The sequence below is a fragment of the Ailuropoda melanoleuca genome, chromosome 7 (genome assembly GCF_002007445.2).
Source record: "Ailuropoda melanoleuca isolate Jingjing chromosome 7, ASM200744v2, whole genome shotgun sequence".
NCBI classification, from domain to species: Eukaryota; Metazoa; Chordata; class Mammalia; order Carnivora; family Ursidae; genus Ailuropoda; species Ailuropoda melanoleuca.
The window spans coordinates 126,425,584-126,448,055 of NC_048224.1; the positions used below are offsets into that span (position 1 = coordinate 126,425,584).

The 22,472-nt window shown below is 37.9% G+C and overlaps 1 protein-coding gene across 3 annotated transcripts in view; it reads right to left on the reverse strand.

Annotated features, from left to right (window-relative positions):
* UGGT2 (UDP-glucose glycoprotein glucosyltransferase 2) overlaps nucleotides 1–22,472 on the reverse strand; it is a 186,003-nt gene that overhangs the window by 19,953 nt on the left and 143,578 nt on the right. For all 3 annotated transcript variants that reach the window (XM_002918641.4, XM_034665381.1, XM_034665382.1), the window contains 9 exons: nucleotides 16,656–16,814; nucleotides 16,235–16,320; nucleotides 14,211–14,295; nucleotides 10,419–10,504; nucleotides 8,288–8,386; nucleotides 6,840–6,924; nucleotides 3,329–3,511; nucleotides 1,209–1,369; nucleotides 462–576 (listed from right to left, as the gene is read on the reverse strand). In XM_002918641.4, the coding sequence (XP_002918687.2) occupies nucleotides 462–576; nucleotides 1,209–1,369; nucleotides 3,329–3,511; nucleotides 6,840–6,924; nucleotides 8,288–8,386; nucleotides 10,419–10,504; nucleotides 14,211–14,295; nucleotides 16,235–16,320; nucleotides 16,656–16,814 (1,059 nt within the window). The remainder of the gene's footprint in view (nucleotides 1–461; nucleotides 577–1,208; nucleotides 1,370–3,328; nucleotides 3,512–6,839; nucleotides 6,925–8,287; nucleotides 8,387–10,418; nucleotides 10,505–14,210; nucleotides 14,296–16,234; nucleotides 16,321–16,655; nucleotides 16,815–22,472) is intronic.

Here is a 22,472-nt window from a genome sequence, read left to right on the forward strand (position 1 = left end):
TTCTGGGTCACATCATTAGGATAAGTGATGCTGGAAATTAGTCAGATATTGAGAAAAAGGTGTTTATCTATTAGTAAAAACAAAATGTAAGGCAGTAGCTAGGTGGGACACAGAATGAAGGGAGTTTGTCTTGAAGACCGGAGATGGAGACATGTTTAACTGATGATGGAAGTGAGGAAGAAAAAGGTACGGTAAGCGAGACAGGGCATGTAGTGGGATGAAGAGGCCGAAGGATGGAAAAGTGAAGATAAAATACGATTAGCTTTGAAAATGTTGAGCTGAAAGTGAAAAATTATATGTAAGTCGAGACAGTTGAGATATCCAATACAGAATTGTACCAAGGGAGAGAAAGGGGCTGAAAATGTCACATTTTGAAGTTGTCACATTTTGAAGTTTACAAGCAGGAAATGGAGTAGTCTGGATCCGTGTACTGAAAATGAGTCTATGAACATTCTACCTACCTGATCGAGGTTTGAAAGACTGTTTGGATCTTGACTGAGAGCTTGGTACTGGCCCCGGAGCCTGTCGCCTGCTGCAATTCTCCTGAACTTCTTGAGATCCACTACATACAAGGCACTGCAAAAGTGAATAGTCTTTGGTGGCCCATGTTGTTCATGGATTTTTACTTTCCCCCAGTGATGGGGGATTGTAATGGGACTGACTTTATATATCCCTGGGTCTAATAATAAAGAATCCTTTCACAAATTTTCTCCCAATGTCCAACACTGTTTCCAAGGGGTCTGAAGTCTGCTATGATACCGTCAGGATCCATATCCTCGTAGAGTCACCTCAAGTTTTTCCAAAATACCATGGAAGTCATGGCTCTACAAAGCAACAACAGCTCGGAAGACAGTATGCTCATTTTGTTATGTAACAAATGAGTTAATCCGTAGTGGTTAGGAGCCTCTCACTTGAGTCCTATCACCTGGGCTTAACTCCTGGCTCCGCTATGCACTGACGGTGTAAGCCTGGGCAAGTTACACGCGTGCTGCGTGCTGTGGTTTCCACATCTGTTAACTGGGGATAACGGTATCTCAAAAGGTTGTCATAAAGATTTTATGAGTTAATACATGTAAAGTCTTGTAAGAGTGACTGGCATGCCATAAACACTCACTGGTTGCCATTACTGTCTGATTTCTAAGAAAACCGAGTATTGTGATCCAGTAAGTTATTTAGTCACTAAAAAGTAAGAGTATACATTTTCTTACCTGATATGGTATTTCCTTTTTAAAAGATGCGATGCCCAGTACCCTTTTTTCCAGAAACGATATCCATCCATTTCAGTGCGGCTATCACAAAATGGAGTATACCCATAAGGTGCTCCACCCAGATCGAAATCTCGGAGTTCTTTTAGGTCATGTCTCACAATCTAAATAATTAAAATAGTTTCTCTGATGAAGACTATAAAATAATATTGTTATTATAATACAATAAGCCCTTTTTATGTAAATCTCAAATCATCACCTGATTGTAGAAATAAAGAGAATTGTGTTTTTCTCACAGCTTTTTCAAGCAGTAGGGAGTTATACTAAGTTCCTTTTTCTCTTGTTCTTACAGGTGAAAAGAAACCGGGACGCCTGGGTGGCTCAGTTGTTTAAGCGTCTGCCTTCAGCTCAGGTCATGATCCCAGAGTGCTGGCATCAAGCCCTAAGTTGGGCTCCCTGCTCAGTGGGATGTCGGCTTCTCCTTCTGCCCCTCCCCCTGCTTGTGCTCGCTCTCAAAATCTTAAAAAAAGAAAAAAAAAGATGAAAAAAATGTATATGCCTAGTCTATATGACAGTGGTCTTACTCATTAATAAGAATAGTTTGTTACATCTTTTTAAAGATTTTATTTATTTATTTGACAGAGAGAGCATGAGTGGGGGAGGGGCAAAGAGGGAGAGGGACAAGCAGACTCCCTACCAACCGCAGAGACCGACACAGAGCCTGATCCCAGGATCCCGAGATCATGACCTGAGCTGAAGTCAGAGCCACCCAGGGGCCCCTTGTTACACCACTTTAATCAAGAAAGTTTAAATGAAATGTATTCTGGGGAGAAATGAAGTATTTCACAAGTACGTCACTCTTAGTTTACCAAAATACAGATTAATAATTCAAAATCATTTTGTGATAAATCTCCATTATTGTACTATTGGCAAATATTAGTCTGAATGATAAAGAAAAACCTCTTGATTATGCTCAATGGCTTTAATGAAATAACATTAGTAAGTTCCTTTTTTTTTTAAGATTTTTATTTATTTTAGAGAGAGAGAGCATGTGAGCAGAGGATGGGGCAGAGGGGGAGGGAGAGAATCCCAAGGAGACTCCACACTGAGCCTGATGCAGGGCTTGATCCCATGACCCTGAGACCATGACCTGAGCTGAAACCAGGACTTGGATGCTTAACTGTGCGACCAGGCGTATTAACAGACTCAAGCCTGTGGGAAAATATCACTGCGTAAGCTGGGGGAAGGGAAGGCAGGAGAAATATATTTTATGTTAGATGGTATATTTGGAAGTATTTAGTTCATTACCCACATTTGCCTGTTTTCTTAGTTTTTAATTATAATGATTCATATTTATCAATTTGAAAATACTACAAAAATAATAAAAGTTTACAATATAAGTAAATTCTAATATAGGATTTGAAAAATATACTTTTTGTCCTAAATATAAATTGTACTGACTTGTACACTTAATTTATATGATTTAATATTTACATTTTACTGTTCTTCTTAAAAATTCTGTGTTATTTTAAAAATATTTCCCATTAATGACTACAAAGGCATGAAAGGGAGGAAAGGGGAAAGTCAATTTTTGGATATGTAAATTTTGAAAGCTGAGTACTGTAATGGTTTTTGGGGACTAAATTTGGAAATTTTTTTCCCTTACGTGGTAGAATGAGAAGGATTCAGCTTCAAGAAGGAAAGGAGAGTTGTCTGTAATCGCCAATTTTTTCAGCAAGAAGATATAGCTCATTTTAAACAATCAGCTCATATTCACAGGAACTCAAACAACTACTTTTATTGTGAGTAATATCAGTACTGATGTTTTAATTACCAAAATTAAAAACTACTACGTCAGAGAGAAAACTGCCATGTCCTGAATAATAAATGGTACTTCTTGCGATACATTTGATTTTCCCCTGGAATTCTGACAGGTGTTTTTTGTTTTGTTTTTTTTTTTTAAAGACACTTTCCTTATGCATCACATTCATGTCGTATATTTTATGCAGCTTGGCAACAAAGATAATAATGAACACCAGCAACATAAATGGAGTACCTACACTCAGACAGAAGTGCAAAAAAAGTTTAAGTACTACCAGAAACAATGGTTAAAATCTTATTACCTGGTCAGCATCAACAAAAATGATTTTGTCCACCGCTAGGGGAAAAAGGACATCGAGGAAAAGAATTTTGTAACCCCAAATAATCCTCTGTTTTTCGGTCTGCTGATGAAGCCAGCTGGGCCATCTGTACTGCACTAGCTCGTACTGGAATCCGTACTCCTTGGCCATGTGAGGAATTACCTCCTAAAGACACACACATACGCACAAAGAGTATGTTCAAGGAAGATAGTTTTTGTTTTAGAGAAAAAAAATTAACATTAAAAAGCAGAGTTTACTATAAATTGTTACAAACTACTTGGTAAAATGTCTAAACTCCTTCTAGAACTTAAACCTATTAATCAGGAATATGAAAATGCTGACAAATATAAAAATACAAGTATACGTGAAACTATATAATCTACTGACATTAAAAAATAGGTACAGCATATTGAATAGCAACTTTATTGAGTAAGCTAAATGTTCCCCTAGTGTTCACTAGCCATGCTCAACGTGAGGAAGCCTGACTACACAAGGAAGAGCGCCCGGATTGTGGAACACCACGTGCACGTCAATGTGCTCACTGCGCAAACAGATACAACAGGAAGAGGGAGTGCAAGAACACACAGAATGGGTTGTAAATTGATAAACTAGGTTTTCTACATGAGTTTCATGTTTGAGATTTATGACTGTTTAATTCAAGAATTAAAAATACAGGGTAGTCACTGTGGTTCTGGATGTTTGGTATCTGATTCAGTCTTAGACTTGCAGTACCTAATCCTGTTAAAAGCAGAGCAGTTAATGAAATACACGGTTGGCTAAGTTTGCTTCAAGAGCCCCAAACCGAGAGGAAGAGTGGTAAAGAGGTGGGGAAAGATGGGTTAGCAAAAAGAGAATTTGCTTTTTCCTCCACCTTTCTCATTTGTAGCTGGTTGCTGGTTATACACCTCCTTTAATTTTCTTCCTGCTTTTGTAAGAACAGTGTAGATTTAAACTACATTCCTTAGCGTAAGCACTGGTTTTATCTGTGAATTGAAATGCTGCAATTATGGCTAGAATGGTTGCTGAGAATCATTGTTTTGATTTCAAAATTTAAAAAAATATATTAGGATAAAGTAGAAAAGTCTCTAATCAGCAAATATGCATTAACATTTTCACTGAGCACATACTAAGTGACAGGCACTATTTAGGGCACTATTTTAGGGCCTATTTAGAAGTTAACGAAACAGACAAAAATCATGGCCCTTGTAAGGCCTACATTTTAGAGGGGGTAGGTAGAAAATAAATGAAACAGTAAGTCATCTACAGAACACAGTGCTAGGGGAAAAGCAAAAAAGGGAGGGAAGCAGAGTGAAAAATCAGAAGGGACTATAATTTCAGATTGTGTGGCCAGGAAAGGATTATTCCCTAAATAGGTATAATTCATCAAATACCTGAAGGAAGAGAGAGGTTTTGAAAATTGGAAGGAAAGGATCTAGGGTACTAGTAATTTCTGTATCTGACTGCTGGTTACGCAGGTGTTTTAACTTTGTAAAAATTCAAAGGGGCACACTTATGATTTGTACACGTTGCACTTCACTGAAAAGTTTCAAAAAGACGAACATTTTGAGGGAAAGGAACAAAATTCCCAAAAGAAGGAAACTATTATTTCAGATATGCTATTACTTCTGACCACGTGGTAGAACAAGAACTTCGTGCAGGCACAGCATGGGTATTTCTACTGCCTGCTAAGAGAATCTCCAGATTGTACTATCTCAGTGTATGTAGAATTAATCCCCTTACGAAGTACTTGCCTAGTACGATAACATCAAAAATTTGGTAACAAACTAATATGACTTCTTCTTTATATTTATGGGTTCTTTTTCAGGTGTTTGTTTACTGCTAAATGAGCACGTGAGGTGGCACTCTTGGTGGCGGTGGTGGGAGAGGCTGTGACATATTAAGAGTTAAGCACCTGGGCTTTGAGGGCAGAATGCTTGGCATCTGACCTCAGCTGTGTTCCTAATTAGCTGTTTGATCTCAGGCCTGGGCTTTGAAGGACAAATCTTACTCAAAGAAAAGCTGGGCCCTTTGCCCTGAGAGGTAACCTCTGCCCTTGTACTGTCCTGTCTTGGGCCACGCCGAAGAGTCTATGCTAACAATGCGACTTAGAGCTGGGACTCTGAGCCACAAGGTATCAGCTCACCTCCTGCAGGCGAAGGTCAGCCACTGTGGCAGTCAGGTGGGTTGATGTGGAAACCAAAGTCTGAGTGAGCTTCCCTAATCGGCAACACTCGTGTATATTGTTACGTTTACTGGGAGAAATAAGCTATGTCCGCCAGCTCCACTGGGACAGGACAGCTGGAAGCTCTTGGTCTGGTCTCCCCTGAACCCTGTCCTATGCACATGCATCTCTTTGCCTTGCTCATTTTAATCTGTACTGTTTTGCTGTAATAAACTGTAACGGGGAGTTTAATAGCTTTTCTTGGTTCTATGAGTCCTTCTAGTTAATCTCTGGACCTGAGGGTGGGTCTAGATACCTCCCAGTCGTGTATAGGCCGGTTGTGTGATTTCTGAGTCTCAGTTTTCTGGGAACAGAACTTGATGAAGAGCAACTAAATGATGTAGGTAAAGTGCTTAGCAATGTGCTGGCAAGAGGAATAAAAACACGGTGGGCTCTTCTTCTTTCTGCTTTTACCTCTGGTGCTGGATTAGAAAAAAGAGAACTCCTTTGAGCTGCTACTGAATGGGACCCTAACTTACATGAAATCTGATGATCTGTCATGAGAACAGGGAGACAGAGGGCACACTTTGTGGCAGGAGTGTGAGGCTCAGTACAGGGTAACAGGGGCTGACCATCTGAAAACTTCTCAAGATAAAATGCCTCATTTTAAATATAGGACCCAAGCCACCCCCACAGCAATCACTGTGCTGCACAAGCATAAAAGAGCCTTTTTATTCTCAGAACTACCAAACTGTTTCCTATGGTACAGTTTTCATGTTCTCCAGATACTACTGTTCTAGCCTATCTTTGCAAAATTAAGACAGAACCTAATTCTTTTTATTGACAATCTGTACCTATCTTTCATTGCCAAATTTTATTTAATTATATTATGAAAAACCACTAATCTTTCTGATTTTGAGTTTAGCTAAAAATAAACCATCTCCTTGGGAGGTGGGTGGGGGAATGGGATAGGCTGGTGATGGGTAGTAAGGAGGGCACGTATTGCATGGTGCACTGGGTGTTATATGCAAGTAATGAATCATGGAACTTTACATCAAAAACTAGGGATGTACTGTATGGTGACTAACATAATAAAAAAATATTATTTAAAAAAAATGAACCATCTCTTTCTGTCCTTTTAAACACTTCTTTAAATAAAAACAGCAAAGAATTTTTCTGTAGATAAAATGAATAGTGAATACCAAAGTTTTAAAACTGATTAAAAATAATAATTTCAAGACTCATTCTGAAATTACATGAACTTACAATGATATAAAGAATTTACTATTCAAACATTGAACGATTCTATGATAAAACGATTAATGTACTTACTTTAAATGTTGGTGAGAGATAATTTTTTAGAAACCAGAATTTCACGGGTGTTTTGGTGTTACGTAAAACAGAAAGCATCATGATTCTGTATAAAATAGGAACGTTAAAACCAGTAAGTTAACATTAATAGGAGTTCACCCTGTTTTCCCTAAGGATTTTAATTATTATATATATATAATTACTTAAAGATATTAAGCTTTCACTTTGAATTATGGAGAAATAGACTGAAGAACCTTCACAAATTATGGTGCCTCATCAAGTATGTAACATGTAAGGATATGTACACACACACACACCATGCAGAATAGACAATTGCTTTTCGTTTTTTCCAGGTGACTCTGAAATAGTCTTGTTTAGTTGAACTACACTCTAATCTTTACGCTATTTGTCATTAATATCAGGTGTACAAAGCTCCAAGAGTTGAATAACCTATATTAGGAAATTCACTGGACAGGTCACTTGTCTTGCTATGCTGGATCTCTGTAGAGAAGATACAGACGTATCTAAATTTCCATATTAAAATATCAACACATACTCAAATATTTCTGAGGGGTCCTCTGATATCCTTCTATATAAAAGATGAAAAAAAATAGCCCTTTGTCATTTGGAATTAAGCTTTCCTGCTCTTATCCCACCCATCTTTTTTATAAAATAAGGTACTTCCTCACTGGAAAAGGGAAATTTACTATGCATACTTTCTCTCACATACCATGTTGTTACAACATATGTTCATTTCCTAGCCATACAGAATACCAATATTCCAAATCAATCAAACTCATGAAATTTCATTTTATTTTACAAATATACTGCTTGGGGCGCCTGGTGGCTCAGTTGGTTAAGCATCCAACTCTTGATTTCAGAGCAGGTCATGATTTTGGGGTCATGGGATCAAGCCCCACATTGAGCTCCATGCCCAGTGTGGAGCCTGCTTCAGATTCTCTCTTTCCCTCTCCCTATGCCCCTCTCCCTGCTCACACTCTCTCTCTGTATGAATAAAATCTTAAAAAAAAAATACTGCTCTCATAATTTTAGGTAATCTCAGAGTAATCTCAGATCAAGCTCCACATCTGGCTCCATGCTCAGCGGGGAGTCTGCTTAAGATTCTCTCACTACCCCTCTGCTCCTCCCCCTACTTGCTCATGCATGCTCGCTCTCTCTCAAATTAATTAATAAATAATCTTTAAAAAGAAAGAAAAAAGGTGTAAAACAACATAAACTTTGTTACTACTTAAGTAAAAAAAGTTAAAAATGAAGAAAATATGTTTGCTTATCTACATATATCTTTGGCAAGATAAGAAAATAATATTGGTTTCCTGTTGGAAGGAGACTGGGTAATAAGAAAACAGGTAGATTTTTCATTGTACGAATTCTTTTATTCTTCTGAATTTTTGAAATTCTTTTTGAACCATGTATTACTTTTCAAAGCATTAGATAAAAAATATACCTACCTTAAAAAGCGTTCATATAAATGGCCAGAAGCAACTGAAAATATGTTTAGAACATCTGCTTCCTTTTTGTCTTTTTCTTTATGCAAACTTCTCGTGAAACTTGGAATAAGAAAGTAGTGATTGACAGTTTCTTAATATGGATTTGCAAACTTTACATACCTAAATACTGAATTTAACATGCAATAAAATTAGGGAAGCCTCTCAAAATAAGTCCCATCTCATACACAAAAGTAACTGAATCTTTTATTTGGGGTATTCATAATCTATCATTTTTTTCCTCCCTAGGTAAAAATTTTATTTAAATTTTTCATTTTTATATGCACGATATTTAGAACGACTAAAATCTGGAAAAGAACAAAGAACTTACAATCACTACAGATTTTTTTTGGCAAATAGGAATTGTTACGAAAGCATTTTCCAAATCTTTTCTTATTGTAATCTCCCGAATAAGAAAAATACAGTTGATACTCGGAGTTAGGATTAAACTTAAGATAAAAAAGTGAAAGCACTGTATTATACACAATACTCATGCGTCTGAAGGAGTCACCGTCCTGAACGCGCACCCTCTCCTTTCCTAATGCAGCAGCATTTGCTTCCGTACCTTCTGTACAGAAAGTGTCAGTGCTACTATTTGATGGACACCTGTATTCATTCTTGTCTCCACCCTCTGGTTTGAATAGAAGCTAGTGGACAAATACCCTTTAAAATGCCCACATTCTGCTTCATTATCCTCTCAAACATACCTACTCTCCAAATGAACTCAAAACGAGGGGGTTTAAGCCCTTCTCAGTTAGAAACAGTTCAATGCACATAAGGAATAGGAACACCATTCTTATCAAACAAGAATTCAACTATAGAAAGAGGCCTAAGCAGGGCATAATCCCAAATGATGGGAGTGCTTCTGACTGGCAAGATAAAATCTGCCTAGGTTACTGAATCTATTTGGCCTAAAGTTTCTACTTCTTACCCTTGATAAAAAGGATCACTGGTTCTTCATCATAACTCAAATGAAGCTCCGGTCTCTGAAATGGACTTTCCAAGTGCTCTATAATGTGGGCCTACAGCAGACAGCTTTCGTTTTTGCTCACCTAGCAACCTTTATACTTCTAGTAACAATAACCTAGTATTTGGGGGTGCATTCCTCCTCCACTTTCATTCTGTGAGGTCTAGGTGGGACAGGCCCTCTCACTGGCTCTAGAGGCAGGCATATGACCCATGCATGGTCAGAGTTACAGTAACTTCCATTGGGATGAATGGCTAACAACAGGACCAATGAGTCAGCCCTGGGACTTATGGAAAGAAGCAATCTCTTCCACTGGAGGTGGCAAGCTTTTTCTTCTAAAACTTTATCTGAAAACAAAGGAGGCACAGAGACTAGAACTAAGACATGGAGGAAGAGTTTCTAGACCACATCACCTGAATGCCCAAAGCCAGCTCTACTCTCGGACTATCCACATGTGAGCCAACACAGTCCTGTTTTGATTAACTCACACAGGCCCCAACCTGATTTATAGATTCCCTATTATATTCAATGTCCCAGGGTCTCAGCTAAGCTGGGCTACTTTCTGTTCCTATGAACATACTCAATCTTTTTGACTTCATATCTTAGCTCCATCTCCAACTTCTGAGATCCTACCCCTCCTTCAGAGCACATCTTTTTTTTTTTTTTTAAAGATTTTATTTATTTATTTGACAGAGACAGCCAGCGAAGAGAGGGAACACAAGAAGGGGGAGTGGGAGAGGAAGAAACAGGCTCCCAGAGGAAGAGCCTGATGTGGGGCTCGATCCCAGAACGCTGGGATCACACCCTGAGCCGAAGACAGACGCTTAACGACTGCGCCACCCAGGCACCCCCCTTCAGAGCACATCTTAACCACACACTCCTCTAAGGAGTCTTTCCAGAGGTTCCTCCTCACTAGATAGAGCCTTTTTCTCCCATGGTTCGCAGAGCACCTTACTCTCAACTGTCTCACAGCTCCAGTTTCCTACCCTGTTTTATTAATATTTATGTATCGATCTCATCCCACAAGAGGATCTGTGCTTTACTTAGATGTTTACCATCCACAGGCCTGCCACATTCTAGATTCTTGACGAATCTATCGTTAAGATTAAAACATTCACTAGTAATTACCTTTTAATGGAATCCCACATTCCTTTTTTCTTTTCCTCTTTATTGGTAAGGATATCCTCCTTAATTTTGTCTGGCTTTTTTTGCACCTAGAGAGCATGGTAAAGGAAAGTCTTAGAACTGTGCAGCTTTAAATATTATTTAAATAGCATGGTTTGAAAGTGAAACACATGGGGCAAGGCGACCGCTGTAAATCTAAGACAGGTGCAGTGACAGAGCCGGGAAAGTACAACATTACAGACACAATCTGGTTTCAGTCATCGAGTCAACCTCTTATTAGTTCTTCCTGTTGTTAAACACCCCCACACTGCTAAATAATGTGCTTACACTTGTATTTAATGTTTTATCAACTTCAGATGTTATCTACTAGCATATCTGCAATCACAGAGTTTAGACATCTTTCATTCTTTCTGATGACAGAGGAGTAGCTCACTTATATCACTCTTCCTCTTTGTCTGGAAGTTTTGGCAGTAATATCATTATCATTAGTTCTACCGAGTGTCTCTGTAGCTTCAAATAACACTTTAATATATATTTTTTGTTCCAACAACTTCAAGTTTCTCTTGTATGCTCTGTATAAGGATACTAATAATATTTCTATCTCTTCCCTCCACCTCCCACCTTACATTAGCTCAACTTTTACTTTAGCATTGTAAATACAGATAATATCTACATTTACTTTGGTAAAACCTAATTATGACTTCAGCACTTTGCTAGGTCTATTCTACAACTTGAAAGTCAGTAGATAGTGTTTATTGTGACAATGTAGATATTATTCACTGAATAGTCTGCGAGGCCACTCGCGCTGATTAGCTCTCTGCAGTTACAGTAACAGGACGACTGTGCCTCTCACGGGAGACTCTTGATATTTCAGATGGATTCTGCTTTCTCGAATTCCTCCAACAGACAAATATTTTTCCTTGAAATTTTATTGCATGTTTTCTTTTTTCTTTTGCATTTATTTTTTTCTTGTGGGTGAGATATATTTCTTCTTTACCACGTACCTAGTATTTTCCAGTTTATTACTCATGGTCATTGTGGAGAATTCCTGTCTTCTTGAAGATATTTTTCTTGGAGCTCAACAATTAACTGCCTATTTCTTTCAAGGCTTTCTTTGCACTGGTTTTCAGATTAATTTCACAATTTCTCAAAATACCTATCTTTCTTGGTCGTCACCGTCACTGTGCTGGCAAAAACCTTCAAGAAGGGGTGTGAAAAATAATTTTTCTAAATCTTCACCCTTCAGAAAATAACTTTACCTTTACATTTGATTAAGAATTTGGCTAGAGAATCCTAGCTTCAGAATAATTCTCCTCAGAACACTAAAGGCTTTGTTTTGCTGTCTTGTAACATCCATCTTGAAAACGAAAAGTCTGATGCTAGTGTTAGTGTCATTCCATGGCCGTGACCTGCCTTTTCTCCTTGACAGTTACTAGGGTCTCATGGAGGCCATTTTTAACTCATGCTAATCTGTGGGCTCTTTTGACATGAATATTTTTTTCTTTGTCTGTGAAATATCTTCCCTCCTCCATTTTCTGTTCTTTCTCTGTGGAATTCCTATTCATGGGCTGCTGTGGTTGATGGGCTGATCTTTAATGTTATCTTTTCTGCTCTCCTTTTTCTACGTAATTGTGAGAGATGGTCAGTGAGGAGATAAAATTGTGTTATTAAAATCAGTTGAAGGATCTAGGTGGTTGCAGAAGGTCTGACTCAGGTAGATGATTATTACCCTCACAGACTTGGTGGTTATGGTCAAAGAGTGTGACCTGCTCTCAACTACAGACCAACAAGTCAAATTAGAACTAACACACTGAGTGAAACAATTCAGCTCAAGAGAACTTAAGCAACTTTTCAATGGTCAAAATAGCTCAAAGATGGAAACGTTCTTTTGTGTCCCCAGCTTGGCAGAAATGGTTTTTCTCTCCTGTTTACAGGACTAGGATAAAACTACCTGGAATACTGCTCCTACAGGGCTTGGGCCTGAGTTAGTATCTTAACTGAGTATAGTTGACACACACTGTTACATTTACCTCATTCTCTTTCATCTTTGTCTGGAACTCCATTTAAAATTATTTTGATTATTTAATATTCACAAAGCACTTTACAAACTGAACTATCTTATCCTTATAACAGCATATAAGGTAGGTTCCATTATCAACCACAATTTATAGATGAGGAAAATGAGACAGAAAGAGGCTAAACAATCTGTCCATGATCACACAGAGTGTGGTGGAGCCAGGTTCCATGCAATCCTGTGCAATTCCGTGCAATGTTTAACTTCCCTCTCTATTCTCTATGCCTTTTATACTCTCTGCTGTGTTATCCTCTTTTTTAATGTCCCTGTTGCATTAGGAATACTTCTTCTGGTCTATCTTCCAATTCACTAATTCTCTCTTTAGATGTGTAAAAGTCATCCACTGAATTCTTAATTTGGTTACTGTATCACTCAGTTTCAGAAGTTTCACTTAAAAAAAAAATCAGATATGAACTTTTTATAGTTTTCTGTTCCCTGCAATTGTTTTCAAGCTTGTCTTTTATTTCTTTAAATACTGTAAGCATTTACAGTATTTAAAGTATTTTTACAGAGTCTGTGTCAATAATTCTAATATACAGAAGTGTGTATGTGTCTGCTTTCTGTTGTTTCTGGTTTTCTCTATGTATTTGGATACAGTAACCTTATTCCAGAGACATAGAGATGTTTCTGCCAAATGCCTGTACAATCTTATCAATCGGGAACTAGTTTATTTTTTATTTTTTAAAAAGATTTTATTTTTATTTATTTGACAGAGACAGAGACAGCCAGCGAGAGAGGGAACACAAGCAGGGGGAGTGGGAGAGGAAGAAGCGCTCATAGCAGAGGAGCCTGATGTGGGGGCTCGATCCCAGAACGCCGGGATCACGCCCTGAGCCGAAGGCAGACGCTTAACCACTGTGCCACCCAGGCGCCCCTGGAACTAGTTTAGTGCAAATTCAAGGCTCTGGGTTTCCTGGACTCTATGCATGATACAAATTTGGGCTGAAAGACTGTGTGGAATAATTTACTAGGGGTCATCCTTACCCTGAAGCTATAGCCAGCTTATTGGTGAGAGGATCTTCTAACAGATGACCCACCTTATATGGGTCCAGGGTTTTACTTTCTGTCCCCATCACCCTGCAAATTAAATCAAGATGATAGTTCAGATGTACCAGGATGGACAAATGCTCTCAGGACAAGAGAAGCTTCTGTGCTTGCTTAATTCACTACGGCTCGTATTTTCCCTTTAATCCTGGTTTTGTATTTTCTTGTTATCCTTATCATTTTGTTATTATCAGCTCCTCATTGCTTTTAAGATGTTATAAAAACACATACCCAACATTTTTACTAGTTCTAAGTAGGTGAGTGGTAAGTTGGTCAAAGAAATAAATCTGCCATCATTAAAAACTCCTTTTCTCTCTCTCTTTTTTTTGGTGAAGGAAAGAAACATCACTTTTTCTTTTCAGGGCTAACTTTTCAGTCTGTGCTCCTGATCTCACCTCTAGAGCCTAATTTGTAACACTATCTGGCTATGGATACGGGAGATATAACAGACACATCCTAACTTAGAAAAAGTTGTTCCTTTGCTTCTATCTTGAAGCTCTCTGCCTTCCCTTCATGAACTTATTAATCCTCTTCTTCCTTTCATGCCAGAGTTCCAATATAACATTTTAGGCAGTAAAACTGCAAAATTAGTTGTAAAATAAAATTAATCCATTAAGGGCAAAAAAGATAATTCTTAATATTAAGAACAAAACAGCAAGAGCTCCTGCCTCACATACTTGTACTTCCAGTATTTTGCTCTTGAAGCTGCTTATCACAACAATGATATCTCCCAGGTCTGGTCCAGAGTCAGTTCCTTCATGGCTAAAAGCGGAAAAATATGTAAACATCCATAATCAACTCCAGAAAAGACATGTAATTATGATGGTATAAATAACAGAATGAATTCATTTCACAATAAGCATAAGCATAACATCACTGTGTATATATATATTTGCTGTTTCTACAATCAAGATATACTATAATATATAATTTTCAAAATTATCCAATTTTAACTTAATACAAATTAAAATTGTACAAAAGTACGTCATTAAATTCAATATTTCCTAATCACTGAGCAAGCTCAAATTATTGCTTTTCTTTGCTGCTATATACCAAGATCACAAAAGTCAAATCTATCATATGTCTTTGATATATTACAATGATAATTAAAATACGAAATGTCTCTGAGACTTTAAAATAAGTTGTTACATATCATAACCGAAGGAATTCTACACCGTCCAACAACTTTTCAATATTCAGCAGCCATTTTCAAATACCAAAATCTGAAGTGTAATGTTAAACCCATAAGACTGAAAATGTGTCTGTGATGGTCATCTGATCACTTGGATATTTCTATTTTATATTATATATAATATAGTTCACTGTCTAATTTTCAAAACTGCATAAACAAATCAAATATGACAGCTCTGACCAATAATTTTTGATACCATTCTCTGTATAGAAAAATACATAAAATACTGTTAAAAACATTTACAATAAAGTTGAATTTTGTCAAAGAGGCAATGCAAGAAGAGGTCAAATTAGTAGATACTTTGAGTTTAGTCAGATTCATAACACACACCTGAACTCTTTTCTAAAATGAAAATCTGAGGGGTTACAGGACTATGCTGGTTTACACATGCCTTTGGCTCCCTCTTTCTCCTAACTGCCCAGCTGAAGTGGTTAAACCAAAGGAGAAGGCACAGCCATGCCCACCAATTACCACTAGGAAATAGAAAGGGTGCCAACTTATGTACTAGTTGTGTCAAATTTCTTAAAAATTTTTCAAGAGCTTCCAGGCATAAATGTTGCTCAAGGGCATTAGCAACCTTAGCCATTGACTCCACCGTCCAACGAGAGCAGGGTAGAGCCAGGTCACACACTGTAGCTGGACCCACACAAGATCTAAAGCCAACTCCCTCCAGCCCACCATGTGGCAGAGGTAGTAGTAAGGGAGACTCTATTGCAGGCATCATTTCAAGCACTTGAGGGATGCTGACTCAGTTGATCCACACACAATCGTCCTTTGAGGAGGGCACCATTATTATCCTAGATAGTCTGGATCTTCCCAACTGCACTTTTTTTTTTTTTTTAAAGATTTTACTTATTTATTTGACAGAGAGAGAGACAGCCAGTGAGAGAGGGAACACAAGCAGGGGGAGTGCAAGTGGAAAGCAGGCTCCCAGCGGAGGAGCCTGACGTGGGGCTCGATCCCAGAACGCCAGGATCACGCCCTGAGCCGAAGGCAGATGCTTAACGACTGAGCCACCCAGGCGCCCCATGATCTTTATAAGTAATGCTAAGCAACTAAAAATCACTGGATACATGAGGACAGNTGATCTTTATAAGTAATGCTAAGCAACTAAAAATCACTGGATACATGAGGACAGCCAGCAGTTTAGATGAAGGGAACCAGCTAAGCAAGCAAGCAGAGGACATGGACTTCACGGAGAAAGAATTAATGCAGGAAAAAAGGGGAGAATTCAAATAGCTTATATACTCAATGAGATTTGAAAGGACATTGTATCTCAGTAAAAGCCATTTACTTCCAAATGAAAGGATCCACTACATCTCAGGAAGCATTTATTTATTTATTTATTTTTAAAAGAGGACTTACACCTATTTTTCTGGGAATTCTAAATATAAAAATCATTTAAATTTTTGTAGAGGAAAAATAAATCACCCTGCCTCTCATTTCTTATCCAAAACACTAAAAACTTAATTTACACATAAAAAATTTAAAGTGATTTACAGAACTCACCCAACTATTTGATAAATATCTTCAGATTTTCCTTGGCGTAATTTCAGTATCCAAGCACCCGGGTTTGCTTTTAATTGAAAATATCCCTTTTAGGATGAGAAAAATATGATGATAGTTACAGGACTAAAAACATCCAATTGTTCAAAAAAGATTATACACGAATGACTCGAGAGAGTGTTAGCTAACTGAAGTGAATAAATTCTATAAATGAATTCCAAAAAGGAGATTCTGCAATACCCTGAATAACACATCAGTGTCATTTGGGTTTTATTTAATTACATTATTTAAGGATTCAATTTTGTTTTCTGGGAGCTGTGGAGCAATGGCAGGACAAAATCGATTTCATCTTATTATCAGGAAAACTTAAGAGGATTTCACCAAAACGTGTAATTAAATACAATCGATTACGTGTAATACTTACAAGACTGGCCATCACTATTGTGTCAACCACAACAGGCGTATTTTTGGTGCCAAGTGTAAACTGCAGGCCCCGAGGAGGTTGCTGCGTGACCGTGTCAAAGCAATGTCCTTCAAGTAACAGGTACTCTAGCTCATACTCTGCTGTCACAGTTCTCTCCATCTACGGGGAAACAGGTCATTGTTTTTAGTATTAGTAACTCTCATAATACAAATTTTGTAATAAATAAATGTAATTATTTCAATATTAGCCAATGTATTGTGGGGGCAACATCAAGTCTTTTACATGAGTGACTTAATAGTTGAATCAATTTCTTAAAGGCCACAACTCACGATGAGTTTTGTTTTTTCCTTTCCCGTGACATCAGCTCTACTCCAGCCTCATGACACATGCACCAGTATTACAAGCAGGAAAGAGGTTATAAAGTTGTAGTATTTGATGATCTCTTCAAGGCAGAGTGAGGTGGGAAACCCCCCCAGAATCTGCTTAACTGGCTGTTGCCCTAGAGCCCCTTCAGATCCGGCAAGAATGCCAACTTTTCATCATCCAACACTTTTCTTGTAATTTAAAAAAATTAATGTTTGCACTCAAAACAACATATGCTCATCAAAAAAAAAATTGGCAAATAAAAAAATGTGGAAAAGAGGTGAAAAACAGAAATCACCTACAGACTAAACAGTCCTATATACACATCAATACATTGATTTTTCTCTTTTCCATAAATTTTTTTCTAAGAAAGTATAACCTTTTCCATTAAATATGGTTTTCTAGGAACACGTCCCTGTTTTTACAAACATCCCTTTAAATGGCTGGACATTCCAATTGTTTCCAGTTTTTCCTCTATTGCAAATTTTATAATATTTTAGGGATAACACTTTTCTCTACTGCATATGAAAAACAAAAGCAAACACAAGAATGAATCCACAGGTAAGTGGTTTTTACATAGTTTGGTAATTTTGTTGAACAAATAAGACAGTGGTGTTATCTATATCTTAACTGATTATGAGCTTTTGACACTTTTTAAATGTATTTAGGCTATAAAGTATTTGTAAATATTCTATATTGTATAGCTGTTTTTCTTTGTAATTACCATGGAAATAATTACAACACTTGTGTACAGCATTTCTCTTTTGAGTCCAGTTCTGAAGAAGTAAGTACCTTCTTTGGCAACAATGCTTGTTTCAACTTTAGCTGGGTTCTGAATCAGTTGTTGAACTCTTACTAGCCTAGCAACGAGTTTCATGTACTTCACTGACTCCCGTCCCCAGTGCTCACAGCACCACACATGGATGGAAACATTCACATGAGACAGTCTCAGAACGTGGGAATATTACAAGTTAGAAAAAAGTTGTAGAGCTCATCTAGTTCAACTCCTCCATTTTACAGACTAGGGAAATGTACCCCACAGTGGTCACGGAGCTTATACATTTTTCATTATAAATTAGATATTAGGGCAGAGTCCAAATATGTTCAATCAGGTTATGACTAATAAAACCTTTATTTTATATTAACGTGAAACTTTCTCTTGTCCCTACAGAATTGTATAACAGACATCAATTCTGTGGACTTACTCAAACCACACCACCAAAAATAGCCAATTTGTTTTTCAAAGAGTTCTTTCTAGTGAATATTTTAAGTTTATTGATAATTTCATAAAGGTATTTAAGTTAAATTTGTTTCTATTATCAAGGTTTATTTTTAGCAAGGATGGGAATTTGTGATCTTTAGTGATGTTTACATCTCCTTTATATATTTAATTATCTGTTCTATATATTAACTGTTGATATGAGACATGAATTTAATACCTTTCAGATAGAACTTTGGGTGCATATCAATATTTCTAATAGAAGTGTTTATTGTATTGCTCTGTGGCTAAATAGTAAAGAAGTTAGCTCCTCCCTTTAATAGAAGTATATGTTTAATTATAAAGATTATCATTTGGGTTTATTAACAATTATCTATGGAGCTAAAACAGGAATTAACAATTACAATGGCAACGGGTGTCTAAATTACAGCTGACCCTTGAACAGCACAGATATGAACTGTGCGGGTCCACTTACATGTGGGTTTTTTTTTGATATGGTACAGTACTGTAAATGTATTTTTTCTTTATAAGAATTTTCATCACATTTTCTCTTCACCAGCTTACTTTAAGAATTTAAAAAAATTAAGAATTTATTCAGAATACAATATGTAATACATATAACATAAAAAAAGTATTGGTTGACTGCTTATGTTATCGGTAAGGCTTCTTGTCAACAGTAGGCTATCAGTAGTTAAGTTTTTTTTTGTGGAGGGTCAAAAGTTATACATGGATTTTCGACTGTGTGTGTGGGGGGGAGGATCAGTGGCCCCGACCCCCATGTTGTTCAAGGGTCGACTTCATGGCTACTTCAGAAGCAGCTAATACATTTTTCTGAGATGTCCTTTTTCACACAGCCACATCCCATTGTCCTTCAGCAATCTTTTACTCCTCACTGCCTCTTTCCTGGGTAAACATCCACGACTGTTTCAGGTGTTTGGAGATCTTTCAGATATAGGCTGTGACTGAATATAACTCAACAGTCTCTGGATGCAGTCCTCACGACAAGCTCTGGGAAGTACCACCTCTGACCTCCAGGTAAACGGCTTGTCTCCCTCTAAGCTTTCCTCTAAACACTTCTGTCACCCTTAATGATGGCATTAACGCTGGCTGTACTATAGCCCACGTGAGCGAAGTCTCGGTAAGGGAGAGTTTTTCTTGATCAAATTTTTTTTTTTTAGGTGTTTACGTGACGTCCAGGGATTAGACGCAGCGAGGACTTGCGTGAGACAGCGTGTATCGCAATCTCTCACTACGAGCCTCATTTTTGCCAGCGTGCACTTTCCTTTTTACCTACAACTCCTCCTTTCTACCCCAGCAAGTGTCTCCACTTGGCTGGTTCACAGTCTTCTAGGATTGTTGCGGGTAATATTCTCAGCATGTACAGAATGTAGTGGAAGGGAGGAGCCTCCGAAGTAGTTAACTTCTACAGCTGTGAGAACTTGTTTACTCCTATGATCTGTGAAGACAGAAAAAGTTCTCTCAAGTCTTCTAAAATAAATAGAACTACTGTTCATTTATATAGCTTCTAGGGGCGCCTGGCGGGTTCAGTTGGTAGAGCACACAACTCTTGACCTCGGGGTTGTGGGCTCGAGCCCCACACTGGGTGTAAAGATCACTTAAATAAATAAACAGCTTCTAAAAAGGCATTTACTTGCTACTCACAACAATATTCAGTTAATCTCCATTAATTGTCTAATAGCTGCTGACATTTTTACCACAGACTCAATCTAAATCTTTTCTAAGCTGTGTGAGTTCTCCCACCACAAACTGTACACTTTGGCTGGAGTCCGTACATTTATCTCATTGGTATATGTCACTGAACTCTCTGAATGAGGAATCGGTAGGTCCTTTAGGAGAAAACAGGATTTTTTACTTTTTGCCAAATTCATTTCTGAATTTTCCCTCCTGTATTTTATGACTTCGCTGCCTTTCTACTGTTTCCCTGGATGTGCGGGGCTGATTTCTGGCGATGGCCATGGCTGAGGTTTAGGTCCTTCTCTGCATTCAGTGGCTGCATCCACCCAAGTGACAAGAAACCACACAATCACTCAAGAGCGAATCAGAAGAAACTTGCCTGGAAGGAGAATCTTTAGACCAAAGTTAACGCACAGGAAACAAACATGACGAACAACCCTAAGCAAATTATCAGCGGTAAAATGTTTGTGCCTCGGTAGGTCAAGGCAAGAGCTACGAGAAGCTGTCCCACCCAGAGCGGGAAACAGGTCAGGGCAACACAGAAACGGGCATGAGGAGGACAGTGAGGAGGAGGGATTGCCTCTCTCTTCTGGATACCTATTCTCTAGGTAGGCTCTTCTAAAATGCTTCCTCCGTCAATACCAAAAGATTGAAATTATCCCCTGCATATTCTCAGACCACAACGCTCTGAAATTGGAACTCAACCACAAGGAAAAACCTGGAAGAAACTCAAACACTTGGAGGCTAAGAACCATCCTGCTCAAGAATGACTCGATAAACCAGGAAATCAAAAAACAAATTAAACAATTTATGGAGACCAACGAGAATGAATACACAACGGTCCAAAACCTATGGGATACTGCAAAGGCAGTCCTAAGGGGGAAATACATAGCCATCCAAGCCTCACTCAAAAGAATAGAAAAATCTAAAATGCAGTTTCTATATTCTCACCTCAAGAAACTGGAACAGCAACAGAGGGACAGGCCTAACCCACTGACAAGGAAGGAGTTGACCAAGATTAGAGCAGAAATCAATGAATTAGAGACCAGAACCACAGTAGAGCAGATCAACAGGACTAGAAGCTGGTTCTTTGAGAGAATCCATAAAATTGATAGACCACTGGCAAAACTTGTCCAAAAACAAAGAGAAAGGACTGAGATTATTAAAATTATGACTGAAAAGGGAGAGGTCACGACCAGCACCATTGAAATTGCAAGGATTATTAGAAACTTTTATCAACAGCTATATGCCAAAAAACTAAACAATCTGGAAGAGATGGAGGCCTTCCTGGAAACCTATAAACTACCAAGACTGAAACAGGAAGAAATAGATTTCTTAAATAGGCCAATTAACTATGAAGAAATTGAGTCAGTGATAAACAACCTTCCAAATAATAAAACTCCAGGCCCAGACGGTTTTCCTGGGGAATTCTACCAAACATTCAAAGAAGAAATAATACCTATTCTCCTAAAGCTATTTCAAAAAATAGAAACAGAAGGAAAGCTACCAAACTCATTCTATGAGGCTAATATTACCTTGATCCCCAAACCAGGCAAAGACCCCCTCAAAAAGGAGAATTACAGACCGATTTCTCTAATGAATATGGATGCCAAAATCCTCAACAAGATCCTTGCTAATAGAATCCAACAGTACATTAAAAGGATTATCCATCATGACCAAGTGGGATTCATACCTGGGATGCAAGCATGGTTCAACACTCGCAAATCAATCAATGTGATACATCATATCAACAAGAAAAGACTCAAGAACCATATGATCCTCTCAATTGATGCAGAAAAAGCATTTGACAAAATACAGCATCCTTTCCTGATTAAAACCCTTCAGAGTGTAGGAATAGAGGGTACATTTCTCAATCTCATAAAAGCCATCTATGAAAAGCCTACTGCAAGCATTATTCTCAATGGGGAAAAGCTGGAAGCCTTTCCCTTAAGATCAGGAACACGACAAGGATGCCCACTCTCGCCACTATTATTCAACATAGTACTAGAAGTCCTTGCAACAGCAATCAGAAGACAAAAAGGGATCAAAGGTATCCAAATCGGCAAAGAAGAAGTCAAACTGTCTCTCTTTGCAGATGACATGATACTCTATATGGAAAACCCAAAGGAATCCACTCCCAAACTATTAGAAGTTATAGAACAATTCAGTAAGGTGGCAGGATACAAAATCAATGCCCAGAAATCAGTTGCATTTCTATACACGAATAACGAGACTGAAGAAAGAGAAATTAGGGAATCCATCCCATTTACAATAACACCAAAAACCATGCGTTACCTTGGAATTAACTTAACCAGAGACGTAAAGGACCTATATCCTAGAAACTATAGATCACTTTTGAAAGATATTGAGGAAGACATAAAAAGATGGAAAAATATTCCATGCTCATGGATTGGAAGAATTAACATAGTTAAAATGTCCATACTACCCAGAGCAATCTACACTTTCAATGCTATCCCGATCAAAATACCGAGGACATTTTTCAAAGAACTGGAACAAATAGTCCTTAAATTTGTATGGAA